This window comes from Phasianus colchicus, chromosome 2 (genome assembly GCF_987193195.1).
Source record: "Phasianus colchicus chromosome 2, bPhaCol1.hap1.1, whole genome shotgun sequence".
NCBI lineage: Eukaryota > Metazoa > Chordata > Aves > Galliformes > Phasianidae > Phasianus > Phasianus colchicus.
Window position 1 is genome coordinate 52,269,100 of NC_143437.1, and position 23,831 is coordinate 52,292,930.

At 40.4% G+C, this 23,831-nt stretch overlaps 1 protein-coding gene across 1 annotated transcript in view; it reads right to left on the reverse strand.

Annotated features, from left to right (window-relative positions):
* Window positions 1–23,831, reverse strand: part of AIG1 (androgen induced 1) — a 118,881-nt gene that overhangs the window by 8,656 nt on the left and 86,394 nt on the right. Inside the window, exon 4 of the mRNA XM_031611297.2 lies at window positions 4,635–4,750. Coding sequence (XP_031467157.1) covers window positions 4,635–4,750 — 116 coding nt within the window. The remainder of the gene's footprint in view (window positions 1–4,634; window positions 4,751–23,831) is intronic.

Consider the following 23,831-nt stretch of genomic DNA (forward strand, 5'->3'; position numbering starts at 1 on the left):
ACTGTACTGTTGCTTTGACTGAAACACTTGATATGGAGGTGGAGGGGAGACAGAATACAACAGTCCATAATGGCTATGTCAGACCTATCACACTGAGGATTCATGAAGAGTTCTCCTCCTGAAAGCACTGTTTTTCTCCCATTCTTCTTGTGGGTAAAGTACAGGGAATGCTAATGCCCTGGCCTATTTCTGCTGCTTCTACTTCTTCTGAATCTTTCCTGTTCTAAGTAGTCCTGGCTTCAACTCTCTTCTCTTTTGCATTGTCTCATCCATTCACAGGCTGAGGGAGCTGGGCTTGTTCAGCCTGGAGAAAAGAAGGCTGTGGGGTGACCTCATTGCAGCCTTTCAATACCTAAAGGGAGCCTACAGAGGCGAGGGGAATCAACTCTTTGAAAGGGTAGTAGATAACAGAAGAAAAAGGGGAAATGGTTTTAAATTGAGGGAGGAAAGATTTAGGCTGGATGTCAGGGGGAAGTTCTTTACTGTGAGAGTGGTGAGGTGCTGGAACAGGCTGCCCAGAGAGGTTGTGGATGCCCCATCCCTGGAGGTGTTCAAGGCCAGATTGGATGGGGCTCTGGGCAGCCTGGTCTAGTATTAAATGTGGAGTTTGGTGGCCCTGTATATAGCGGGGGGGGGGGATTCAAGATCCTTGAGGTCCCTTCCAACCTGGGCCATTCTGTGTTTCTGTGATCCATCACCCACCATCAGCCTTCCACTCTGATTTGAAAGCCCATCTTCCTCTTCCCCTCCAAGCTTTTTCCACTCACTTGCATGATTTCAGCTTGATGACCTATTAGCTGCACATTTCCTTGCCCATGCTTTCTGTTAACCCTCTTTTGCTTGTCTCAAGGATTTTTTATTTGGTCTTTGCCAATCATTTATTCATCTGATCCATGCTGAACTTCTGTCTCCAGTGCTTGCTTGCAAAAGCATGTATGGCCTCTTTTTGACACACAAACAATGCACCCTGTGTAGGAGACACATACTGGGTTTCCTACTCCATCTGTATCAATCACTTCCATACTCTTTACCCTTCTCTTCTGAATTACAGTGTTTGTCCTAGCATTCCTACCCTTTTGCCAACATATTCTATTTCTGATCTTTCTCTCCTTCTATGGAGAACCACTAGTGGAAATCCTACAGCAAAACTAACTGCAGCTATCTCAAATTCATTACAAATTCTCAGAATGTAAATTCATTTCTTTTATTCATTCAAGAAGAATTCAGCAAATAATCCCATCTAAATGCTTTCCCTCAGCAAATCTATTGAGCTCTCACAAAGTCACTTAAACTGTATTTTCAAAGAAAAGTTTAAAGATACCTAAGATATTTAAATAGATCTAACAAAGAATGAATCAAGTCCAAGCTTGGCAGATGTGGAGGCAAGTCCTAGTGGATTTGAGATAGCAACAAGAGAGCAGGCCAAATCTTTTGTTCCCAAACATGTAGGCTAGCAATTATGTGAGCAGTGGAGTCAGATTCTTAGGGTCTGTTTATTCGGCATCCTCAAGCACTCAAAAGCAGATGGAACAAGAAAGAAATTTTAAATAAATGTGTTAATCTCAGTTTATTCTAAGGACATATTAGGCTCTGATATTAGTTGCCATGAGGTCATTCACATTACAAGGAGCAACACATTTCTGGCTCTTTTCTGTTCCTTGACAACCAAATCCATACACTCATTGGCAGTATTTTCTGGTAGTACTGGCAAACTCCTAGGATTTCTTAGCGCAGTCTAGATTTAACAATTCAGTACAAATTATGACTTTTTCAAGCCATAGTAAATAAAGCCAATTGGTTTTTCCCATCTTATCCCATGGCCTAGATCCTTAAAGTCCATGTATGGAGTGCAACAGGCAACACAGGTCTGTGAATGTTGTGCCTGGGCACAGTTCCTTGAAAGCAACGCAGAGTTCTTCACAGGCAGTGCATGAACTAAGTGTGCCTACCCAAATGCTCTCCTGACTGAAGGGATAGAATTAAAAAAAAAAAAAAAAAAGTAGAAAAAATAGAAAAAGTTTTTACTCTTCTACTCTTCAAGATCAAATAATACAAATAATACATCTCTGAATACTGTTTAGGTGATATCAAGTTATTTACCTATATTCTTCTAACTTTTGTGATTCTATTCAGAATTGTTTGCCTGTTTTCTCATTTATCAGACATACATAATAAAAACTCCCTATTTCACTGTCCCTTCCATACAAGAAAGATTCAGCCGCACATGAAACAAACCAGAAGCTCTTCCCTAGCTCGACCTGAAAAAATGTATTAACAAAATGTATGTGCCTTTATAGTAGAAAATGAGACTTGATACATAAACTGTGCAGGACAGTAAGAAGGTTTCATCCGTGGTGGGGAGAGTTCAAAATTCAGTGGTAAAACATTGTAAACATACGATTAGCAACTTTCTCAATTTTATATTGAGAAAGCTTCAGAGAAAATAGTACTGCTGAGGGAAAGATGACACAGCAGACTTCTGACTTCAAGGTCAAAAAATATAAACCAAAAACTATGCATCAGCAGGGGATCCATGGACAAAGAAAGACACAAAGGAAGGAAGTTCCAAAAGGCTGCATGGAACTAGGTCATTTGCAGGTGTCATCTCTTTCTAATACACCATGCTAACCTTGAGGGGTCTAAAGCATACAAGGGCAGCAAATCCTAATTATATAATTACAAATTCTCTAAATGATTATGGTAATTAATTCTGTGATTACCTAGCAGTAGGAAGATGGTTAAAACTAGCTGTGAAATGTAGGCACACTCTGAAGTGGATTAAAAAAAATACACTTTTCATTCTTTCTCTTGGTTTCCCCAACCTGTGAACATCAGATACACTGTATTGATATCAATGAACCAAGACTTAGCTTGCAGCTTCAGGCAAATCTTAGACAGGGCCTTCAATTACTTTGCAGGCTGAAGACGCAGTACTTGCAGATGGTAGTGTGCAGCCTGTGTCTCCCTCCGGTCTTCCCCATAAGAAAACCAAAATCTCTTTCATAAACATGGAAGGAGGTAAGGACTGTAACTGCAAATTTTAGCAGGATGACCTTTAAGTAGAATAAACCATTGTCTCACACCATTTTCTGAGGAATTACAACTTGGAATATCAAGGCAAATCACTTGAGAGCAGGCCTAACATTAAGCAAAAGCAAAGGGAGACGACAGTAGCCTGTAACTGCATATCTGCTTAGTAGTTAAGTATCTTAATGCTGAATCTTTTTCCTGTGCTTTATTTGTCCTAAAATTTCCTTTTACATTATACTTATAACTGTAGGATGTAGATACACTGTATTAGGCAGGATCAAGGCGTATGAGTATCACACCGATAATGTAACAGTTTCTTAAGACACCTCTGGTTTTATTTCACTTACAGACTAGCCTGCTTCAATTTTCTGTTTTATTGAATGCTGCTATCCCATGTGTCTACTCAGGTAATTATGAGAAAAGAGGCACTATCATCAGGTCAGATCACACGTACAACTCGGCCATCCTATCTCTAGGCATCTTCAGAGAAGGTGGTAAATAAACAGCTGTTATGTATTACCATATATGAGTTAAAAGAACACCCTTTCTCCAGAATAAATCATTACATCCTTTTATGCACGAGACTGTCCTTATCTTAAAATTGCAAATATTATTCTTATTTAAGAAGGATATGTGTTTGTAAATGTAAATGGCAGAATGACTAGCAACCTGGGACACAGCATCCCACTTCAGCTGGATTACCATCGTTTTATGATCACTTGATGTGTGTTGATGTGTATGAATAACAGCTTCTCTTTCATTGGACCAAGGGGAAATGTTGTGTAGTTTGTTTGCAAGAAATGTTGCAAAATCTGTGTTCCTCTCTCACTAGTCAGATCTCACTTGACTGGTCAAAAAACCAATGTTATCCATGGTTTTGGAAAACATCCCCTGAGCTGAGGGAAGGTTGTTGTGATCTGAGAAGAAGTAAACAGGAGGTCATGAAATGTATGTGGAAAGGATAGACAATATATGGTATCAAAAGAGCACTGTTAGCAAAACAAAGGTTTAGTGAAAAATGCAATGTCAGAATGACCAAAGTAGATTAACTTTGTCAGGTAGGTCAGAATTTAATGTTGCATGAGAAAGGTTATTGCTGTTTAGTTTTTTCACAAGCATTTGCATTTTTTTAAATAAACTGCAACGTTTAGATTATTAACTTATTCTGCAATCAGTTTTACAGAAAGAATTTATGAACTAGTAAAAGAAAAAAAGGCAGCATTCTATCTTTTTTGTTGCCGTGTAAATACTAATGCAGGAAATCATTTGCCTATTCCCAATTTTATTTGATAGAACAAACCCCTAAGCAATAAAACTAAGGTCCAAGAAAAACATTTAGCTTGAAAAAAAAGGTCAAAAAATGTACTCTTGGAAAGACCACTGCTTACATGGGATTGTTCAACAAATTCCTGTTGTGTGAGGTTTGGCATATACTTTCTAAAAATATAAGCATCTGGGGAAACCAGACAAAGCCCAGGTCTTGGACCAAACGAGGCATGCAGCGTGAATCTGTTAGTGATTATATCCATAATGAAATATGTGCCCAAATTTAGCAGTACAAAACCCCCAATACGATTTGAAAACACAGCATGTACAGCCCTTACCATAAAATATAGCCAACAGCGAAGGTGCACACTGCAGCCAGTCCGCAGCTCCTGCTGGGATACTGATGATGTGTTGTTCTCATCTCGATTAATATAAAGGGCAAAACTGTTGTATGCTAAAAAACAAAACAACAGGGGAAAAACAGGTGATACAAATGATTCTCATTGCTTTTCCATGCTAGTTTTGCAATAAGAAACTTATTAATAAAAAACGTAAAGACAACTTCTTGATGGTTAGCAAGAAAAGGTAAAATGACTCTATAAAGCAGGTCAATAACCCAAGTGCTTAATATTGCTTCTGTAACATCCAGTTATTTGAGATGGCAGAGGAAAACTCAGTGAACAGAGCATGCTTTTCATAGTGGCCAAGAATACAAGGGGAATGTTCACTATGTGGAAACAGGATGTGGCATGAAGGGATGTGTCCTGAAGGAACTGGGTCCCTGTCCCAGCTCAGTCCTGCAATAGCCCTGTGATCTTTGCCACATCACTTTAGTTATTTTGACCATTCAATACAAGAGGCTCCAGGCATGAACGATGCCAAATGAATGAATACAAACGTTGGTGTTTAATGCTTCTGAAAATTAGGCTTTAATGTATCTCAATCTGAGGTGTTGAAAGCAGGACATATTTTCAAATGATAGCCTCAATACCTTTGTTCTTCCATTTGTAAGGAGGGAACAGTTATCTTTTTTTCGGAAAACTGTGGTGAACCTTAGTTTGTTAGTTGTGCAAAATGGTTTTAGATTCCCAAATGAAAATATGAAAGCCTGTCTTAGTTGCAGCTGGGATGGAATTATCTTCTTCAGTGTGCCTGGTATGAATGATGCTATGTTTTGCTTCTACGAGAAAAACAATGTTGATAACACACTGACAGCTGTAGTTACTGCAGAGACAAGGCCAATCACAGCAAAGAGCCCAAGTAGCTGGGAGGGAACAGAATTAGGACAGCTGACTTAAACGGGCCAGAGGGATACTCTATACCATATGACATCAAGCGGAAGGAGTTTTGAAGGGGGTGGGAGTTCATCTCTCTTCTGCTTCTTGGCGAGCTAGCTGGACTTTGGTTGGGGGTGGTGAGCAATTGCTTGTACATCACTTGTTATATACATCGATACATACATACCTATTTGTTGTAATTATTATTATTTTCTCTGTTCTTGTAAATATTTTTATGTCAACCCACAAATTCTATGATGTTGTTTTTCTTAATTCTCTCCCCCATCCCTCTGGGAAGAGGGAGAGCGAACAAACAACTGTGTGGCATTCAGCCGCCTGCAGGGTTAAACCACAACAAAGCCAAAGTTATAAAAACCACTTTCAGCCACTTGTCTTTATTCAGCTGTGAAAGTCCTTATTTTGTCATTTTTCCATACACACATTCCCTATACTGCCCCTTTTGAGAAGGTCTGTTCATCCAATTAATGTCAGCAGAATGAAAAATTGCATCTAGCCTGCCCCAACACTTGACATCTAGATCTCAGAGTGCTGGCAAGCATGAAAATATACATCAGCACAAGCATGTAATGAAAAAAAACCCATAATTTCTGAATATAAAGCTCACCTATAACTGGCATTATTGGAGAGTCCAGAAACATATCCTGCTGTGCCACCTTGGACCCACATTGTGGGTGGAAAAGGTTTTGGCTTGTGTTGGCTGTGATCTGCCATTAAATATTAGATGGGCACATGTAATTCTGAGGAGTGATGGAGGACTGGACTGGTGAGTTTGTAGTAGTTACAAGAAAAAGAAGACAGGATGGACATGGAATAGAAATATCCCTGAATGGATAATAGATTCAAATGAGAGGAAACAGAGTGGGGTACTGAGCCTTTAACAAGCGTAGGGAAGGAAGAATTGTTTGTATGGGAAATGATAAGATGATGGAAGTGCTCTGGCTTACAGATGTAACATAATTTGAATTGGGTATCTGCTCTGATTTTCAATACATTTGTAATTAATGACTGGCATTTGGAGAATGTCAGGTGGATAATACAGCAGTTAGGGGAGCTTTCAATACCATCATCTTTTAACAACTTCTTCCGCCCCCATCCCTTTAAACAGCATAGAACAGCATCAACAGAATGCATGGATATTTTACAAGAGGTCAGTGGTGCCACTATTAGAGGAGAGGTCTATTGATGGTGCAGTACCTTCAGAGTCCATTAAAAGGGACTGACAGCAATGCAACACCTGAAGATTCACTTCTAAGCTTGTGCATCTGGATGATAAAGGTCTCTAGACTGAGAACAATATGTCAGGCATAGCTCCCAAAGCCACACAGCACTAGGCTGCTCAAATGTCTCCTGCCCTGGCTCCACATCCTCTTCAGAGGTGCAAACAGAAGACAACAGAGACTTTCAAATCCAAAAATCACCCTTGATAACTCTTGTATTGTGTATTCTTGTGATCTAGTCACTTAGTCTTAACTGCTTTTAACATGCATGATGATTGCAGAGCTTCTGAACTGCATTTCATAACTGAAATGTTTGTCACTTTAGGTACTTCTTGTCCATGTGCTCTTCACTGATGATAACAACTCAGTAGCTTGCCAATTAAAAAGTAGTTAAAATAATTTCAATAACAGCTGTCTAAAACAGAATTCTTTTCTCCTTTCCCTTCTTTTGTGGTTATATAATAAAATAGGTCATTATTTTCCTAAATTCTGCCCTTTTCTAAAGGTAAGGAAAAAAAAAGGATAATGAGCTATAGCACAGAAGAGTTCATGTACAAAATGCTGTCAAAAAAGCACAGTGCAATTATAAGTGTGAGGATTAAAAACAGGCATGTATCTTTAATGTTAATGAGTTACAGCAAATGTAGATGCTACCTGCAAACACTGCAGTTTTAAAAATGCACACTTTAGTTTTAAGCAGTTCTAGTAAAACTAGAGCCACTTAAAAAAGCTATTGCAGATTCTTTACCTCAAATTCAAGAAAGATTAAAATTCCTTTTCTTACATTTCATCTCCTCCAAACCTTAATTTAAAAAATGCAATCTTTTGCAAGCAGAGATACCTACAGTCAAACAGAACCATCTCCAAACAGAGACTGGAGCTGTAAACATCAAACATGAATTAGATTGATCCTGGACAAAGGCCTAGGAAAGGTGAGTAGGGCTCAAATGCACTGAATGAATGGAGTGAAGCACACCAGGAACAGGAAAGCTGCAGAAGGCCAGAAATGCCACACCCTCTATCTTTTTTTTGCCACTTGACTTCTAAACAAACATGGACAGCAGGAAGTTGACAATTACAGAGAAAATAACATTGATGCTTCCTTGTTCTGTTTGTTAAAGATCATGAAATGTTGACCAAAGATGCCCAACTTGTATCTCGACTGATCCCATTCAACTATCATCATGCTTGGTACAGTCCTGAGAAGGACAGCAGAACATTTCTCACCTTGCTTGTCAAAGCATCTCTAGGGGCTTACTTGAGGGAAGATTCACGTATTAGGAAGTTGAAATAACAGCGAGGCTTAAATAGTGAGGATGATCAGCCACCGTAGCAGAAGCTGAGATTTTGCACCATTTAAAATCTTAAAGTAAAGGGTAACTTTATAATTAGAGTATAATGGCTAGTATAGTGCAATAATGGTAGTAAACTGCTAGTACAAGCAAGTAATACTACAAGCGTAAGACATTTTTATTTACCACACACACACACACACAAAAAGAAAAAAAAATAAAAGAGAGGGAGAAAGAGAGAAAGGAGCTTTCGCAGCTCAATATGACTGCTAGGTTTTCAAGCAAATGTTCATCTCTGCAGAGCAGAAAACTGCAATTTCTTCCCCATTTTGTGCTTATTCCTCAGTGCTGCTTCCTGAGGTTTGGTCACCTAGAAGGGAGGAAGAAATTTGAGTTGCTGAACCTCCAACTGCTGGTAACAATGCATGAAGATAGAGAGGAGCCAGCTTGGTTCATGGAGCCCAGGTGAAATTTGCAGGAAGGATATCACATGGGAAATCTGATCCAGGAAACACTATGGAGATTGACTGCAAAGGAGCAGCCTGTGAGTAAAGCTGAAATAGCAAACACTGCAAACCCCAGCCGATGGGCTGCACATGGGTCAATCCCCCAACAATCATTGCAACTGCTTTCTGAAGGAAACTGCTTGAAAGGAACGTTCACTCATGAGTCTTCAAAAAGTACTTTTAAAATATGCCCCATCCTTCACATGTATACATGTGCCTAATAACATATTAGACTAAGAGTCACATTACAAATAGGCAGCGCAGCTGAAATATTGGCTTGACAAACTGAGATTTGATTGAGGACTGCACTTCTCCATTCTAGGAGTTGCAAATGCAACAGGTAGCTGAAAGAAGAGATTTTATGCAAACGAAGTGCATTAAGAATGAGTTCTGTAATAATCTTTAGACAAACTAAATGCTTGCTCTTGAAAGCCTAATTATATGCTTTATCTTCCAACTAGCAAGTGGTGCTTTTTTTAACAGTTTTCATCAGTACTCTGCCTAGCCTTTTCTCCTCCCCTAGCTGTGTTTTGAGGAGAACTTTGAAGCTTTTTAAAAGGTGCTAAATTGATTGCTTTGTGTATTAGTATCTGTCCTTGGCAGAACCCATGGCAGTGTGATCTTCCCACTAATCTACCCAGTCCTGAACTTCGAAGACTGTAAGAATAACCCTTAAGACCAGCATCAGTAGGGTGCTATCGTTCCCTCTTTTTCTGAGCTCCCAACCAGATCGTGTTGTTAAATATCTGCTGCATGTCAGAGTGAAGCAACCCATCCACATCTCCTTATTGCCTCCTTCACCAGAGGAAGGTCATGCTTGACCAATCTGGTGGCCTTTTATGATGGAGTGACGGCATTGGTGGACAAGGGAAAGGCGACTAATGTCATTTACCTGGACTTGAGCAAGGCCTTTGACATGGTCCCCCACCACATCCTTCTCTCCAAACTGGAGGGATGTGGATTTGATGGATGGACCACTCGATGGATAAGAAACTGGTTGAAAGGCCGCAGACAGAGGGTGGTCATCAATGGCTCTATGTCCAGGTGGAGGCCGGCAACGAGTGGCGTCCCCCAGGGGTTTGTTTTGGGACCGGTGCTCTTTAACATCTTTATCAATGACATCAATGATGGAATCGAGTGCACCCTCAGCAAGTTTGTTGACGACACCAAGCTGAGTGGTGCGGTCGACATGGTTGAAGGAAGGGATGCCATTCAGAGGGACCTCGAGAGGCTGGAAAGGTGGGCCCCTGATGAGGTTCAACACAGCAAAGTGCAGAGTTTTGCACTTGGGCCGGAGGAATCCCAGGCATCCATACAGACTGGAAAGATCGGACCTTGAGAGCAGCCCTGTGGAGGACCTGGGGGTCTTGATGGATGAAAAACTTAATATGAGCCAGCAGTGTGCTCTTGCGGCTCAAAAGACAAATGGTATCCTGGGCTCCATCAGAAGAGGGGTGGCCAGCAGGGACAGGGAGGTGATTGTTCCTCTCTACTCTGCTCTTGTGAGGTCCCACCTGGAGTACTGTGTCCAAGTCTGGAGCCCCCAGTACAAAAAAGACAGGGAGCTGTTGGAGAGGGTCCAGAGGAGAGCCACAAAGATGATCAGGGGACTGGAGCACCTCCCCTTTGAGGACAGGCTGAGGGAGCTGGGCTTGTTCAGCCTGGAGAAAAGAAGGCTTTTGGGTGACCTCATTGCAGCCTTTCAGTACCTAAAGGGAGACTACAAACAGGAGGGGAATCAACTCTTTGAAAGGCTAGATAACTGCAGGACGAGGGGAAATGGTTTTAAGTTGAGGGAGGGGAGATTTAGGTTGGACATCAGAGGGAAATTCTTTAGAGAGAGTGGTGAGGTGCTGGAACAGGCTGCCCAGAGAGGTTGTGGATGCCCCGTCCCTGGAGGTGTTCAAGGCCAGATTGGATGGGGCCCTGGGCAGCCTGGTCTAGCATTAAATGAGAAGGCTGGTGGCCCTGCATGTGGCAGGGGGGTTGGAGATTCATGATCCTCGAGGTCCCTTCCAACCCTGGCCAGTCTGTGATTCAGTGAGTTTGTGCAACACCTTGAGATTAGAGGCTTTATGGAAATAATCAACAAAATAACCCATTCCTTTTAATTTAAAATCACAGCCGATGTATTAATCCTAGAAATCGTTACCAGTAGACCTAAAAATATCCACTGTTGTAATCAGCACCATTTGTAGTTTAATAGCAGTAATAAAGCTGCTTTTTCTGCATGCTCCTGTAGGAGTGAAATGGAGAACCAGATCAGAAACTGGTAAAACAAGGGGCATGATCATGATTTAGTTGTTGAGAAACTTCTGTGAAAGGAACAGCTGGCAAGTGAGTATTTATGTGTCAGCTGAAGGATGATACCTTCCACCAAGGCACCGTAATCCATAAAGAGAGCAGCAGGATATCAGAACTGGGTGCATAATAAATTGGAATCCTTGAGCGAGTCTGAATCCTTCTTAGAATGAAAGCACTGGTAGCACTTATCCTTTTACAAATGAGAAATTATGACTATTAACTGAGACATACTGATGCACAGGATGCACTCCAAGGCAGCCACAGACAACTCATTTATTATTATTGTAGTTTGGAGAGGGGAAAAAGTATTCAATGATCTAAACAAAGACTAATATCATATAATGCCACAAAACACACAAGAGTCAGAGATAAGCATTTGTAATCAATCAACATAAGAGTGTTGAGATCTTTGAAAAGAATATTAACACTTCCTTTTCAGTGCTACCCCCTCTTTCTCTTTTCTGTAGATAAATACAGTGGGCATGGTATATCTTACTTAACCTGACTTGTATAATTTTATCCACATGTACCTAATGTTCACAGGTTTGTTCTCCTTGTTTCTGACATATGCAGTACATACTATATAATGAAACAGCACTGTCAGTCTGATCTCACTCCTTTGACTGTATTATGCCAACGAGGCTATATTTAGGTGTTTATCTATAGAATTTCCCAGTGCCAATCAATGAGGCACTTCAGCACCTCAAAAGTGTTACAGATTCATCCTGCACTTTAGGTCAGGATATCCGCTTTGCAGAAGGGGAAGACAGATGGAAAGCACTGCTCAAGGTCACATGGGGTAACTATGGAAGAATGGAGGACCCCATCTTATTGCTCAGGTCCAGTCCATGACTGCTTTCAATGCATGTCACATGCCCAGACATCATTAAAACACATGTAAAGTACAATGTCATGTAAGTCACCCCTTTACTGGGATCCCTTAGGCTTTCTGTTCCTTCAGTGATATGCCCAAGCTCCCTACTCAGCCCCCAGCAGCATGCCCCGTGTTACCCTCTGCAGACTTTTATAATACGAAGGCAACCAGTGCAGCTTCTGTGGGTTCAGCTGTAGCTGAGCAAACTCAGTGAGCCCCAGTTTACTTTCAACCTCAAGTCCTTATTTTTGCCACAGATCACTAGAAAAAATGTGCCATTAAGGCTCGCAGTATTAGGCAAATTATTTTTCTACATATCTTGTTCAGCTTATTTGCCTCTTCCCGGTTAAAGCATTTGCCCTAGAACTTCTTAATCTATCATTTGCAAAAAGGTTTATCCAGGCAAAGATGTATTTCCTTGTCTCTTACAATTATCCTTAAAATCAATGTTTATAGTTATATATACAGACTTACATGTATCACAAAGATTTAATTTGCATTAATGATTGCTGGGTGTTTATGCAGGTCGTGCTGAAGAAGAGCTAGTAAATTCATTAAGCTTCATGTATTCCTAGCACAAATGTCACATGCAGATGTACTTTAGCAATGGTTTAAAACAATTTTATTCATATGGAAAATAGTATTCCTCTTGTTAAAAAGCCAGCTCCTTCCATATCATGAGTTCAGTTACACAGGCCTCAAAAGGAAAAAATAATTTGTATCAAGATGCTCTCTAAATCTCTTTAACTGACTTGAAAAGTTTATCTATAAATTAAATGTGCCGTGTCATATTTCAGTGTTCGGCCTTCTCCCACAGCAAGCACTAAGGCTTTCACAGAAGGATATTTTTGGCATCGTGATAGTAAAAGGATCCTCTTTCTAACCTGAAGACATTGGACTTTGAGTCTGTCTCTGGTCCAGGACTGACTATTGCTTGTCCTGGGCTTCAGGCCAGTGGGAAAGAAATTTCACATTTGGGAAAATCAAGAATCCATTTTTTTGCAATTTCTTTTTCAAATGGTCCTTCTTTGATGCTATTCAGAAATTTAAGATCTTGGAAGTGGTTACTGAAGGAGCTGGATTTATTGGGTGTTGTGCAGGTGAGGTAGCCAAAGGTCAGATTTTGGTCTATCCCATGGTAACTGCAACTTATCTGCAACTTGATTCAGATGGTGAGGGAGGCACTGGCATGTGCTGGAGCACCGGGAAGTAAGGTAGGTTTGCAGGGAAGGCGTGGACTGGGGCCCTGCATTTATTGGGGGACAGCAAGTATGGTTGGAAACCTTATTAAGAGGGAAGTGAGTCTGTGCAGAAAGTGGGAAAAGATAGACAGAGGTACATCCCTGCCTGAGCGTCTTCTGGAGCTGCCTCTCCTCTGCAAAGGAGGCAGTTGAGCAACAAGATCAGGGAACATCCTGAACTAAGGTTTTCTGTCACAAAAACACACTCATGTTCCCCTCTTATTTTACTCTATATGACATTATTTAGGAGAACCACTGCACTTCAAATGCAATTAGTCCTAAATGCTATTGTTCATGTTAGAACAATTGTTATTTGATTGATAGTAAAAACCTACACACCATAGTAAAAGCAGCAATGTCAGACACAAAGGCAGTACAAAATCTACAAGCTGACCCTTTAAAACCTGCCTTGAACCATCAGACTTGACTTTTGAGACTAGTTACAATAGTGCTTCATCCAAAAAGCATTAGGTTAACGCTGGATCAGGCAATGTTGCCAAACACACCCTGGCATAATTAATCAAGAATATTTCAAAACCAGATCACCTCCAAGAGGTTATTGATTTCCTGTCACAACACGTTTTCCTTATGAGGTGCTACAATGCTATGTATCTGAGATGTGCTGGCATGTATTTTTCAGTGACTAAGGCTTGATCTATCTTCCTGGACTCCTGCCACCAGTGCACTGACATCTGCAACTACTCATGTTTGACAGTCTCATGTTTGAGCTATGTGGCTTCCAAGTTTGACGGGATTAGTAGAGGAGACTTTCTGAATACTTCAAATGTAATTGAAAGCAGATAAATACAAGGGTCTCGAGAGGGTGGCACACTTTGTACAAATGGTATCACATTAAATCACACGTACACGTGCTTAGAATGAGAAAGATTGCAGTGTTAACCAGCACAGCATGCAAGAAAGTGTTTGTCCCTGTTGTAAAATATGTATGAATCCTGATAATGTCCCATCTTTCAGAACTCCAAATATGCTGCATGGCTGAAGCATGGTTTGGACAAGCATGCAAATGTACACATTCATAGGAGAAGATAAATATAAGTGGAGACTGACAGGTGTTTTGCCTTTTGTTTATGCTTGAACTAAGGCACTCAAGTCTTCTGTGATCCACCCCTGCTATATGATGAGAGCTGAAGACAACCATACATCAATCTCAAGATTAAGAGTATCTTAAGATTATACAGTCATTGTGTAAAATGTCAGCAAATAAGAAATATTTTCTCTTACAGCAAAATTCAACTACATTTTTTACACAAAACATATTTTTATTCACCCATTTTTCTTAGCAAATGTGGAATATTTATCGTGAATATCCTCATCTGCAAAAGTATGTTTGTACATACTGAATACTGTAAGATAGAGGACGTAAATAAAACCAATGTTAACACCGCTGTACAGTTTATCTTTTCCTTTCTTTTTCAGATTTTGAACTCTTCAAAATCAAGCAATCTCACTTTAATGCAGATAATGCAGAGCTCGATAATCTCTTCTAATGGGAAACAGACTGCTATTTCCTGCTGTCAAATACTGATCTGAGGATCACAATGATCAGAAGCACAAGAGGACTGTTATATTGAACGTATGTGATATCTAAGGGCTTTAAGACAATGAGGTTGCAGTGGACCTGTGGCACTCACAATATTGAAGCTATTAGTTTCTCTGTGTTGTCTTGCAAAATCTGACCTGACTTTTTCGGTTCACTTTAACCGTGATGCGTGTGGTTCTGCTTCCCTCCCTCACTGCCTCCAGACAGGCTGCTCTCACTAAGTGATTCTGCATGCCTTTTCTATTTCAGATGTGGAAAGGGAGGAGCTAGAGACAAGATGCAGTTCTACCAGTTTATAGCATTCTTCCTAGCAAGAAGAGAAACAGAACTGGCACATGTGTAAAGGCCAGTGGTAGACAAGGGGAAGAGGCTGCATGTAGATGAGTGGTCCTGTTGAACGTGGCCTGAGAAGTTTTTCAGTTTGGTGACAACTGCAGTACTGTGATGCACTTTTCCGGTATCAGAAATCTTACCCATATTTCCCTACTGCTACAGGGATTCAAGATAGAACTTCCTTTGCAGCACCTGCTCATACAAATGTAAAATGAGGTAGCTGCAAAGTTTTGGCTCTCTGGGATGTAAGCAGAAAAGGAGAACTGAACTGCCTTGACCTCCAGGAAGTTCTGAACACTGTGCACTTCAGAAATTCCTTTTGTTCAGACCCAAGGTATTTTCTAAGCATAACAGACCTGTAATTGTTACCACTTTGTAGCTCAGGACCAGAGAGATGATAGGAAGGCATCAGCTCTGCTTGCAGTTTCCTCATAATGATCACATTGCATGTGATTGTATGTTTGAGATGGGAGATGCCTTTCAGGTAGGAACAGACTGGCCAGTCACAAGATGTGTGTCATGTTATCTCCAGCTTTGTTTTGTTGCAGATAAAATACAGAGGAAGAACTTCAGAGTAAAGCCTCACAAACACAAATGACTGCTACAGATGTTTGTTGAAGAGACAGACCAACAAACCTGACACGGCAAACTGCTAGTTACACAAAGGCCTTGCAATGAGGAATAGCATCTGATGGGAAAGGGAAAACACATTTGATTAAGAGCACGCTAGCTTCGCAGTAGCAATGTTTTTCATCTGAAGGGCAATAAGATTGACCTTACTGCTAACGGAAGGACAAGAGAACCCAACTGAGGTCCTGGTGTGGGAACCAGAGTGGCTGGTGGGATGGACACAGAAGGTAAGGTAAGATGACCTGCTGAAAAAAACAGGCTAGTTGAGAAAGGCTGGTTAAGACCTTCACGTTCAGAAGCAGAGCAGCAGCCACAGCCACCTAAGCTGCACAAGCTAAAGACATATCTGGATCTGCAACAAGCTAGGACAACCAAGTGTGAAGAGTACATGGTAGAGAAAGCAAGGATGGAAGCTACTCAGCCAGACCTTGCAAGGAAGACTGAATTAAGGACATTGCAAAGACATGCCTTGAGGAAAATACTTACCTAATGCTGTTGACTTATTATCACTAACTTCCTCATGTTACATGTTTGTTTTTTAATCTCACCAGTAAGGATGCCGTTGCTTTAAGCCCTGGAAGCCATAGCCTTCAAGTAGCTAAGCACTGCTTACTAGGGACATGCACACTTCTGCAAGTATCTATGTGGGGTCCTGACCCAGTGCTATTTTCAGCAAGAGCAACAAAATGATTGAACCTGGCCCATTTTACTGGCAACTGCACTTGATAAATGGGTTACATGATGTAGGCTGATGCTAGACTGTGAACTTTGGTCCTTTTGTTCCTCTTCCTCTGCTGCAGCTACAACACATTCTTAGTGTGCTACTACACTTCACACCGCGAAAGTATCTGGCTGTTGACTGGTATTAGTGTTTTAATTACTTGACCTGTTAGCCTACAAAACTGTGGGGTCTTTTTGTTTAGTAATCCTTTTAGCTCTAAACCAACTTCTTAAAGCTCACCATTCTAGAATAAAATTAAAACATAAGGAAAAGATAGGCTTGTGGATAAGATGTCTAAGACCTGCTGAACTATGACAGAAAGGCTCAAAACTATACTATGGTACTTCGATAAATCCTGAACTTCAGACAGGAAACTCCAGTATATGCATAACACTGCCTTCTTATCTCAGGAATAAGAGTTACCATTTTACCATGTTGCCATTTTACTACAAACAAAAAACCAAAACAAAACCAAAAAACTCAAGACCTTTCAACAAACGGGCAAGAAGCATACTGAGAGCCTAGATAACCCCCAGCCACTATGTGATCAGCAGGGATTACCATAATATAATTCCTTATGATGAAGATATACTTTAGTTTTATTAACAATTAGAACTTTCGATTGCCACTATGCTCTATAAAAAATTCCATTTAACCTTTACCTCGTTTCTGTTGAAAGGAAAATGAAATATATGTAAAAATACTTTCTTGGTAAAGAAGTGACAAAGAGAATCTTGTCTACACCAGAGTAAAAGAAAATCTCCATGATGGATTTTGTTCTGGAATGTGACTGGGCCCAGCCCACATCACCACACCTCTTGGATGTCAGGAGGTCAAACTTGGAAGAGTCCTGGTGTGAGGTCCACAGCTAGACCAGGGCTCGAAGGTACTGACCTCATCCATTCACGGCAGCAGAAGAAAATCACGTGGATAAAATCCAATAGTTTAAACACCCAATGAAAGTACATTATTTAAAATAGTTTTATCAAATATGAGTGCATCTGTCTTTGTAAATGTCAATATTGACACGCTAGAGGAAACACAAAAAAGCCAGAGGAATATCTGGGCTGTTGCCTGAGAAATTTATTCTTGTTCTGACCTCTCCCTGCTGTTGAAAGGAGAGAGCAGCTGGGAATTAAAACTAATGGTCATCAGCTCCAGGGCAACTTTAGAAGGGGCCATGAATGTAAGCCCAGGTTTGCAGCATGCATCCCAGCTACTCGTGTGATTGGGATTCAAGGATTCATGGCATGCTTTCAGCTAGGCATATCTTTGGAAGCAGAAAGGATGTAACAATACATTAGGGAACCAGGCAGATCACTGTACTACTTGGGAAGGAGCTCCTGGAGTGTTTCCAATCTCCCCTTCCTAGGAAAAGTCACAACACATTTAGAAATAACCACAAGACTGAAAAAGCTAATAGATATCCTTCTAGATATCCTAATAGGTATCCTTCTCCAGCAATACTGGTGGATGACCTCATAGTGGCTATGGACAAACCACAAACCTTAGTGCCATCTGCACAGCCATTCACTGCCACACAAGAGCAGGGAACCAGCAAACAGCAGCCAGCCTCTGGTACTCCTGTAGAGCAGGGAAACACTGTGTTTTTAAAGACAACTAAGTGATCAAAACTGTAAGTGATTTGCACACATTACATCAGTGCCAGCACTAAGAACTGCCCCTTGATCCTTCAGGAAACCACCTCTACTGATCGCTCCCCTTCACCAAGCTAAAAGAAAGCTGTCCCACTCTGCCCAGAGGAAAAGTAGCAGCAGGTGAGGCAGAGTAGCTCTCTCAACAGAGCCCCATGCAAGGGCAGGTGCTGTGGCCTAGGGGCCAGGTATTAAGGAACTCTCTAACGTATTTCCACCAGCGTATGTTACAGGTGATGGATTGTTTGGGTTTGTTTTTTTTTTTTTTGCCAAAGAGTGGGGAGTTCTTATCTGCACCTGGGAGAGGTCAACAGCTCCTCTCTGTAAATTCATACCTGAGAGTTAATACAAAAATATATTTTTGAGAAATGAAACAATGTGGATTCAGGTTTTCTTTAATCCTGAAAGAAAGAAAAACATTTACAAAAAACAATTCTATTTTTCCTCTTAAAATAAAAACAAATAATTAAAGCACTTATTTGTTTTTAACTGAAAAGCCATTTTTCATTTAAAAATAGCCTGAATTTAGTATGTGACCACTGCTGGTGGTAAAATAATTGAACAATAATATTGAAAAAATGTCACAGTATCTACTAGAATTCCTGCATCTAGTGGGACTGAAATACAGTTTAAATAGGAGAAAATATTTGGAAGACCTTGCTAAAAGTCATTTTTCATCAAAGATATTAGCACTCTATTTGTCAAAGCATTCAGAAAGCTCCTTAATTCTGCTGGATTCATTGCTAACACTGCTGACTATGTTGGGACAGTAATAATCTCCCATTTAATAAGAAGCCACATTCTTTCATTTTGGGTGAGGATTTGCAAATGGCAGTCTATTCATTCATTTATATATTCCAGATGTATTTAATAGTCTTCAAGCTGCTTGGGGCTGAAAATGGGGAAACAAAAAGTAGATTAACTAGAATATGGCAACAGTTGTCAGTACATTATACTATGCTTTCTGTCCTCTAAGGAGTCTTAAATCACTTCAACCACCATTTTGGTCCCTTGGTGGTACTGAGAGTAGGGAAACCTCTAGCACTGATTTCATTTGGGAAGAGTCATCAATACCTGAAGCATTCTTTCTCTGTCTAACTTTTACCTGTCTTTCCCCTACAAAACTTCTCTTTACCTTTCTGCTTCCAACCTCATATTGTCTGGGTGCTGCTCTGCTCCTCTATTTGCATTTGTGCAGCATGGTGAAAGGACTGGTATTAACATGGGCTTTATCACTGGAAGTCTTGTCTGGCCTTTTGTAGGGACTATATTCCCTGGCTCATCCTTTTAATGGTCTGCCCCAGTACCAGCTACAAGTGAAGCAGCCTCGTCATTCACAGCCACAGCAAGAAGCAGAATTTCTAAACACAGGCTAGCTGTTAAGTGCTCTTAGGAAGAAAGCTCATGGAAGCTGAAGGATGCTCAGTATTAAAATGTGCAGTGAGAGAAAATTAAATGAGCCACATCACTGGTATTTTTAAGACTGTGAAGGCCAGTATTTTCCCAGTCTTGGAAGGATGATTAGCAAGAAAAAAAAAATGAAAAAAAAAAAAAATAAAAAGGAAACAGTGGTGAAAAACAAAAAAAAACCAAACAAATCTACCAAGCACCCTAAGCTCAGGGAACATAAAAGCAGGGAGGCAAAGTGCAGAATCCATCTTAAGACGCAGTTCTCACTACTAATACAGCACAAACTATTTATGATCCCTGCTTACTTCTCTATGAGAGATGGGCAAGTTACCTTCCATCTCAAGCAGGCATGTGTGAGGCAAAAGCATACAGATAGACAGAGCAGATGGAGAACATATGAGTCAAAGCATGCTCTGTAAACAGACATTACAGAAGAGGATAGGTGGAATAAAACTACTTTTTATTAAGTGCTCTAAGCCTCTCCTTAGGAGCCTATTCCTTTAGTATTAGGAAGCAGTCCTTGTAAGGAACTCCAAAATATTTGTTTAACTGATTACTTACTGATATAAGGTTCGGGAATCCACACTATAAGATGAAAGTTCAGCACTGATAATGATGTTTGTGTAGGATGTATCTTAGCCTAGAGGCTGACACAGACACAGTCTGAATACATAACATACGAGCTGTGCATTTCAAAGTGAAGATACACAGCTTTCCAGCATTTTCTCATTTCAATTTCAGCTTTTCATTCTCCCTCAATCTTTTCTTAAGGAAGAACGAAAGATGAGGAAAGTTCCTGGATATCACTTCTTTTTTTTTTTTTTTCCTTTAGTAATATGAAAAAGAGAAACAGGAGAAAGATAAAATGAGAGGAAGAAAACCCATAATGGTAAAAGTCCAAAGCACTGAAGTTTAAGTTCTGGTGAAAAAACAGAGATTTAAACAACAATTATGAAAAATAAGTTTCCTCTTGAAGACAGACTTTTTTTTTGTCAGAAATAACTTTTAATTATTAAGTTTTAGAAACCTTTCAACTATAAAGTGCTATCAGTACAAACATTTGAAATTCAAACAAGTTACATAATATACTTAAATTATAACCATCATATGTAGATACATTAGTATATCTTATCTATATAAAACTTCTAGCATTTACAGCTAAGAATTCAGCAAAATGTCAAGCATCTGCAAAATAACACACTGTTGTTTTCACCATAAGCACATATGTATAAGAACTATGTGGATTGTCTTAAGATCCTGATAAAGTATTCTGGTTTCTTGAACCACTCTAGCAGAAGGAAATCTGCTGTAAGTTTTTATTAAAGCCTATGTTTAACTACCCTGTAAATGTACGTGTCTTTTGGCAGGTCAGCTATTCTCAAGGCTTCCACACAAAGATGAAGCCCTCTAAGATTCACTCTGCTTTCCTTCCTCTCTCCTCGTGTTTGAATACTGATGTTTGCTTGCTGACAGGATGAGTAAATTCCGAGTCAGTGTTGCTATATTTTACCTACCTGAAGAATGGCCAGCAGAGAGGGCCTATTTTATTTCCTTCAAAGCAACGCTGCCATAGATTATATTGCATTTGATAGCTAGATGACTCTTACAGTCCATATGGAACTGAAAACAACCAGCCACTCTGTGGCTCAAATAATCTTTTTTCACAATGACTGTATTACCTAAACCACTTAGATAACCTTCGTGCAGTTTAGATATACAAGAGAATTTCGTATAACCACTGTTTTCTGCCAAATGTTATTTTTTAACACTTCCTCCTATGAATCCTAAATCAGTTTTTGTTATTCATCTCACTAACCATTCATGGATGAATGGCAATTGCTGAATGTCTTAGAAATAACACCTTGAAAATGTCATTCAAATCAATTTTTTTAACAGCATGAGAGGCTAGGAGGTAATTTACACTTCTTTCATAATAATATTCTATAAGAGGTTCTGTAGTCATCTGCCTTCCTCCACCTCCTCCAAAAGTAAAGGATTATAAATTCATTCTCATTTAGTGCAGCCAAATGTAACAGGCTGAGAAAAACACTACAGATAGAATATACTATGAAGACTGGTAAGCTGCAAGAAAAACCACCTCCACCATTGCCCCTAAATTAACCTATTCCCTTCGCTCACCAGGTGCTGAAGGATTCTGTAATGCAAACCTGGAAAGTTCCTTCTTTCTGTACACAGCCAGCAGCTCCACAGCTGTCCAAGCTCACACCCTGAATGCTGCCTCCTTCTAACAAGATCTCAGAGCCCTGCTTTAGTCTCCCCAGATGACACCCACACATGAACAAATCCTTCAGGGTCCTTCCTGAAAATTCCAGCAGTGTATACTTCTTAAGGGTTCAATGAACCTCTCCTGAGTCTCAGATGTCAAGACAGTATTATTGCAGCTCTCCCCTGTCTCTAAAACAAGTACAAATTCAAGGCCCAACACTGGGGCAAACAGATTAGAGATGCTATGGCTAAATGACTGCTTTGTCCTTTCAAGTGTCAACTGGGGAATGAGGAGATACCAGCTAAAAAGCTGCTAATATTAGATCAGTCCAGACCTTTGAGATCAGTTTCTGGTATTGGTACCATGTCACCAAAGTGTCCTAAATCAAAGCAAGAGAGAGGAATGAGTGAAGCAACCAAAATCAAACCATCTCTTTTCAAAGTCTACTTAAACTACTGAGAGCAGGTATAAAAAATACTACATCTTTTCTCTAATCAGACATGCAGATGAGGTGCCTTCCTGTACGTCAGTTACTTTCAGACAAAACCTCTGAACCTTACAGCTAAGTGTGGAGCCACCTTTTGGCATGACATTTGAACCTAAGCTCTTTGCTTCTTGTGACTTCATAGGAAGGATGCTGGCACCACACAGCCAAGGACACACAGACTCCTCTCAAAGTGGGTGCTGCATAATCTCTCTCTCACTTAACATACAGAACAGTCTGCACTTGCCGTGAGCCTTGGCCTTGCAGGATTTCTGGGGAGCTGGCAAAAATTCTGCTGTATTTTGGTGCTCCCCTAGCTCTTCTTGATGGAAAAGTTCAGTGCTTTTTCAGTTTGAGGAAAGATTATTCTTCCCTTCCATCACACCTGGAAGAAACAAAGCTGAGTTGCAGGCCAAAAAGCTCCAATCAAACCCCTCTGAATTCTGTTCTTCAGCACTGTCCACAATGATTTTGATAGTCTTCAATAAAGGTCTCGTGAGCCCACTTCATGCTCACCTGGTAAGGTACACTGTTACCCACAGCTCATCTGCCAGCACTGCTGAGCTTGAGCATCACTGTGCAGCATCCCTCATGGAAGACATACCCTAGACAGAAAGGGGACTTCTCCTTTGCTGAGTTTCTGGGCTGCTGCAGGGACAGTTGTGACACTCAGGCAGGTCAGGGAAGCTTCAGAGCTGCCTGGGATGGAAGTAAAGCTTTCACCCTTTCCTGATGTATCAGGAATAATTTTTAAAGTGAACAGCTCATGGTGTTCAGAGGTTTGGACCTACTCATAAAAGCAGTAGAAAATTTAAACTTGCTGTGGTGCTGCCTAGCAGCACTGAAGCTATTGAACTGTTCACACGGTCTGTGCTTCTGTCCCATTGGAGAACATTTCCTGTTAAAAGTATTTTTGGCATGGCTGCTTCATTCTGGGCAGGAAGCAGAAAGTCAGCGCATACTTTAACAATCAATTTGCTAAAGAGCATGCCACAAATCAGGTCTCATCTATCTGTTTGCCTTCACATTTCTGCTGGAGCCTCTATAATTAATTTAAACAGATATAAGCACTTCTTCTCCTCTCCTTTTTGATGCTAGTTATTCCAACACACAGTGCTCTGAATCTGCAGCAATTTCAAAGGCTTCCGCTCCCTGCACAGAGCGGAGCAGCTGCAAGAACAGTTCTTTGAAGAGGAAATGGCACCCAATGGGACTGGCAAGCGGCTGTGAGCTGAGCTCACAACAGCCCCCATAGTCCTCAGGAGCATCTGAGGACATCAAAAGAGGAAAGATCCCGACTGGAAGAAGTCTGAAGAGCTAATTTAAAAGACTAACCCCATCCCTGGAGCTTTCTTCTTATAAGCAGTGTGTCTGAGTGGAACTGTCTTCCTCATATTTGGCTCAGATGATCCCACTCACATGGAAAGCCTGGAAATATAAGGCTACACAAGAGGGGTAGTGGCATTCCTTGTCTACTTATTAAATTACAAATATATGCAATACATGTAAATCTACACAAAAATGTATTCCTGCATATTATTTAAAAAACCGATTTTATTTATATTAATTTAAATTAGTTAATATAAATAAGCAGACTACCATATCTCAAAGTGACTATAAATCACTAATAGTACCTCATACATGTCTGATTACCAAACTGATTTCAACAAAACTGTACTTTTTACGATGGTTGACAAATACATTCCTGTTACTGACAACATAGCACACACTTTCCTCCTATCCTACTTAAGAAATTTATAGAAAAATGTTGTACCTTTGTTT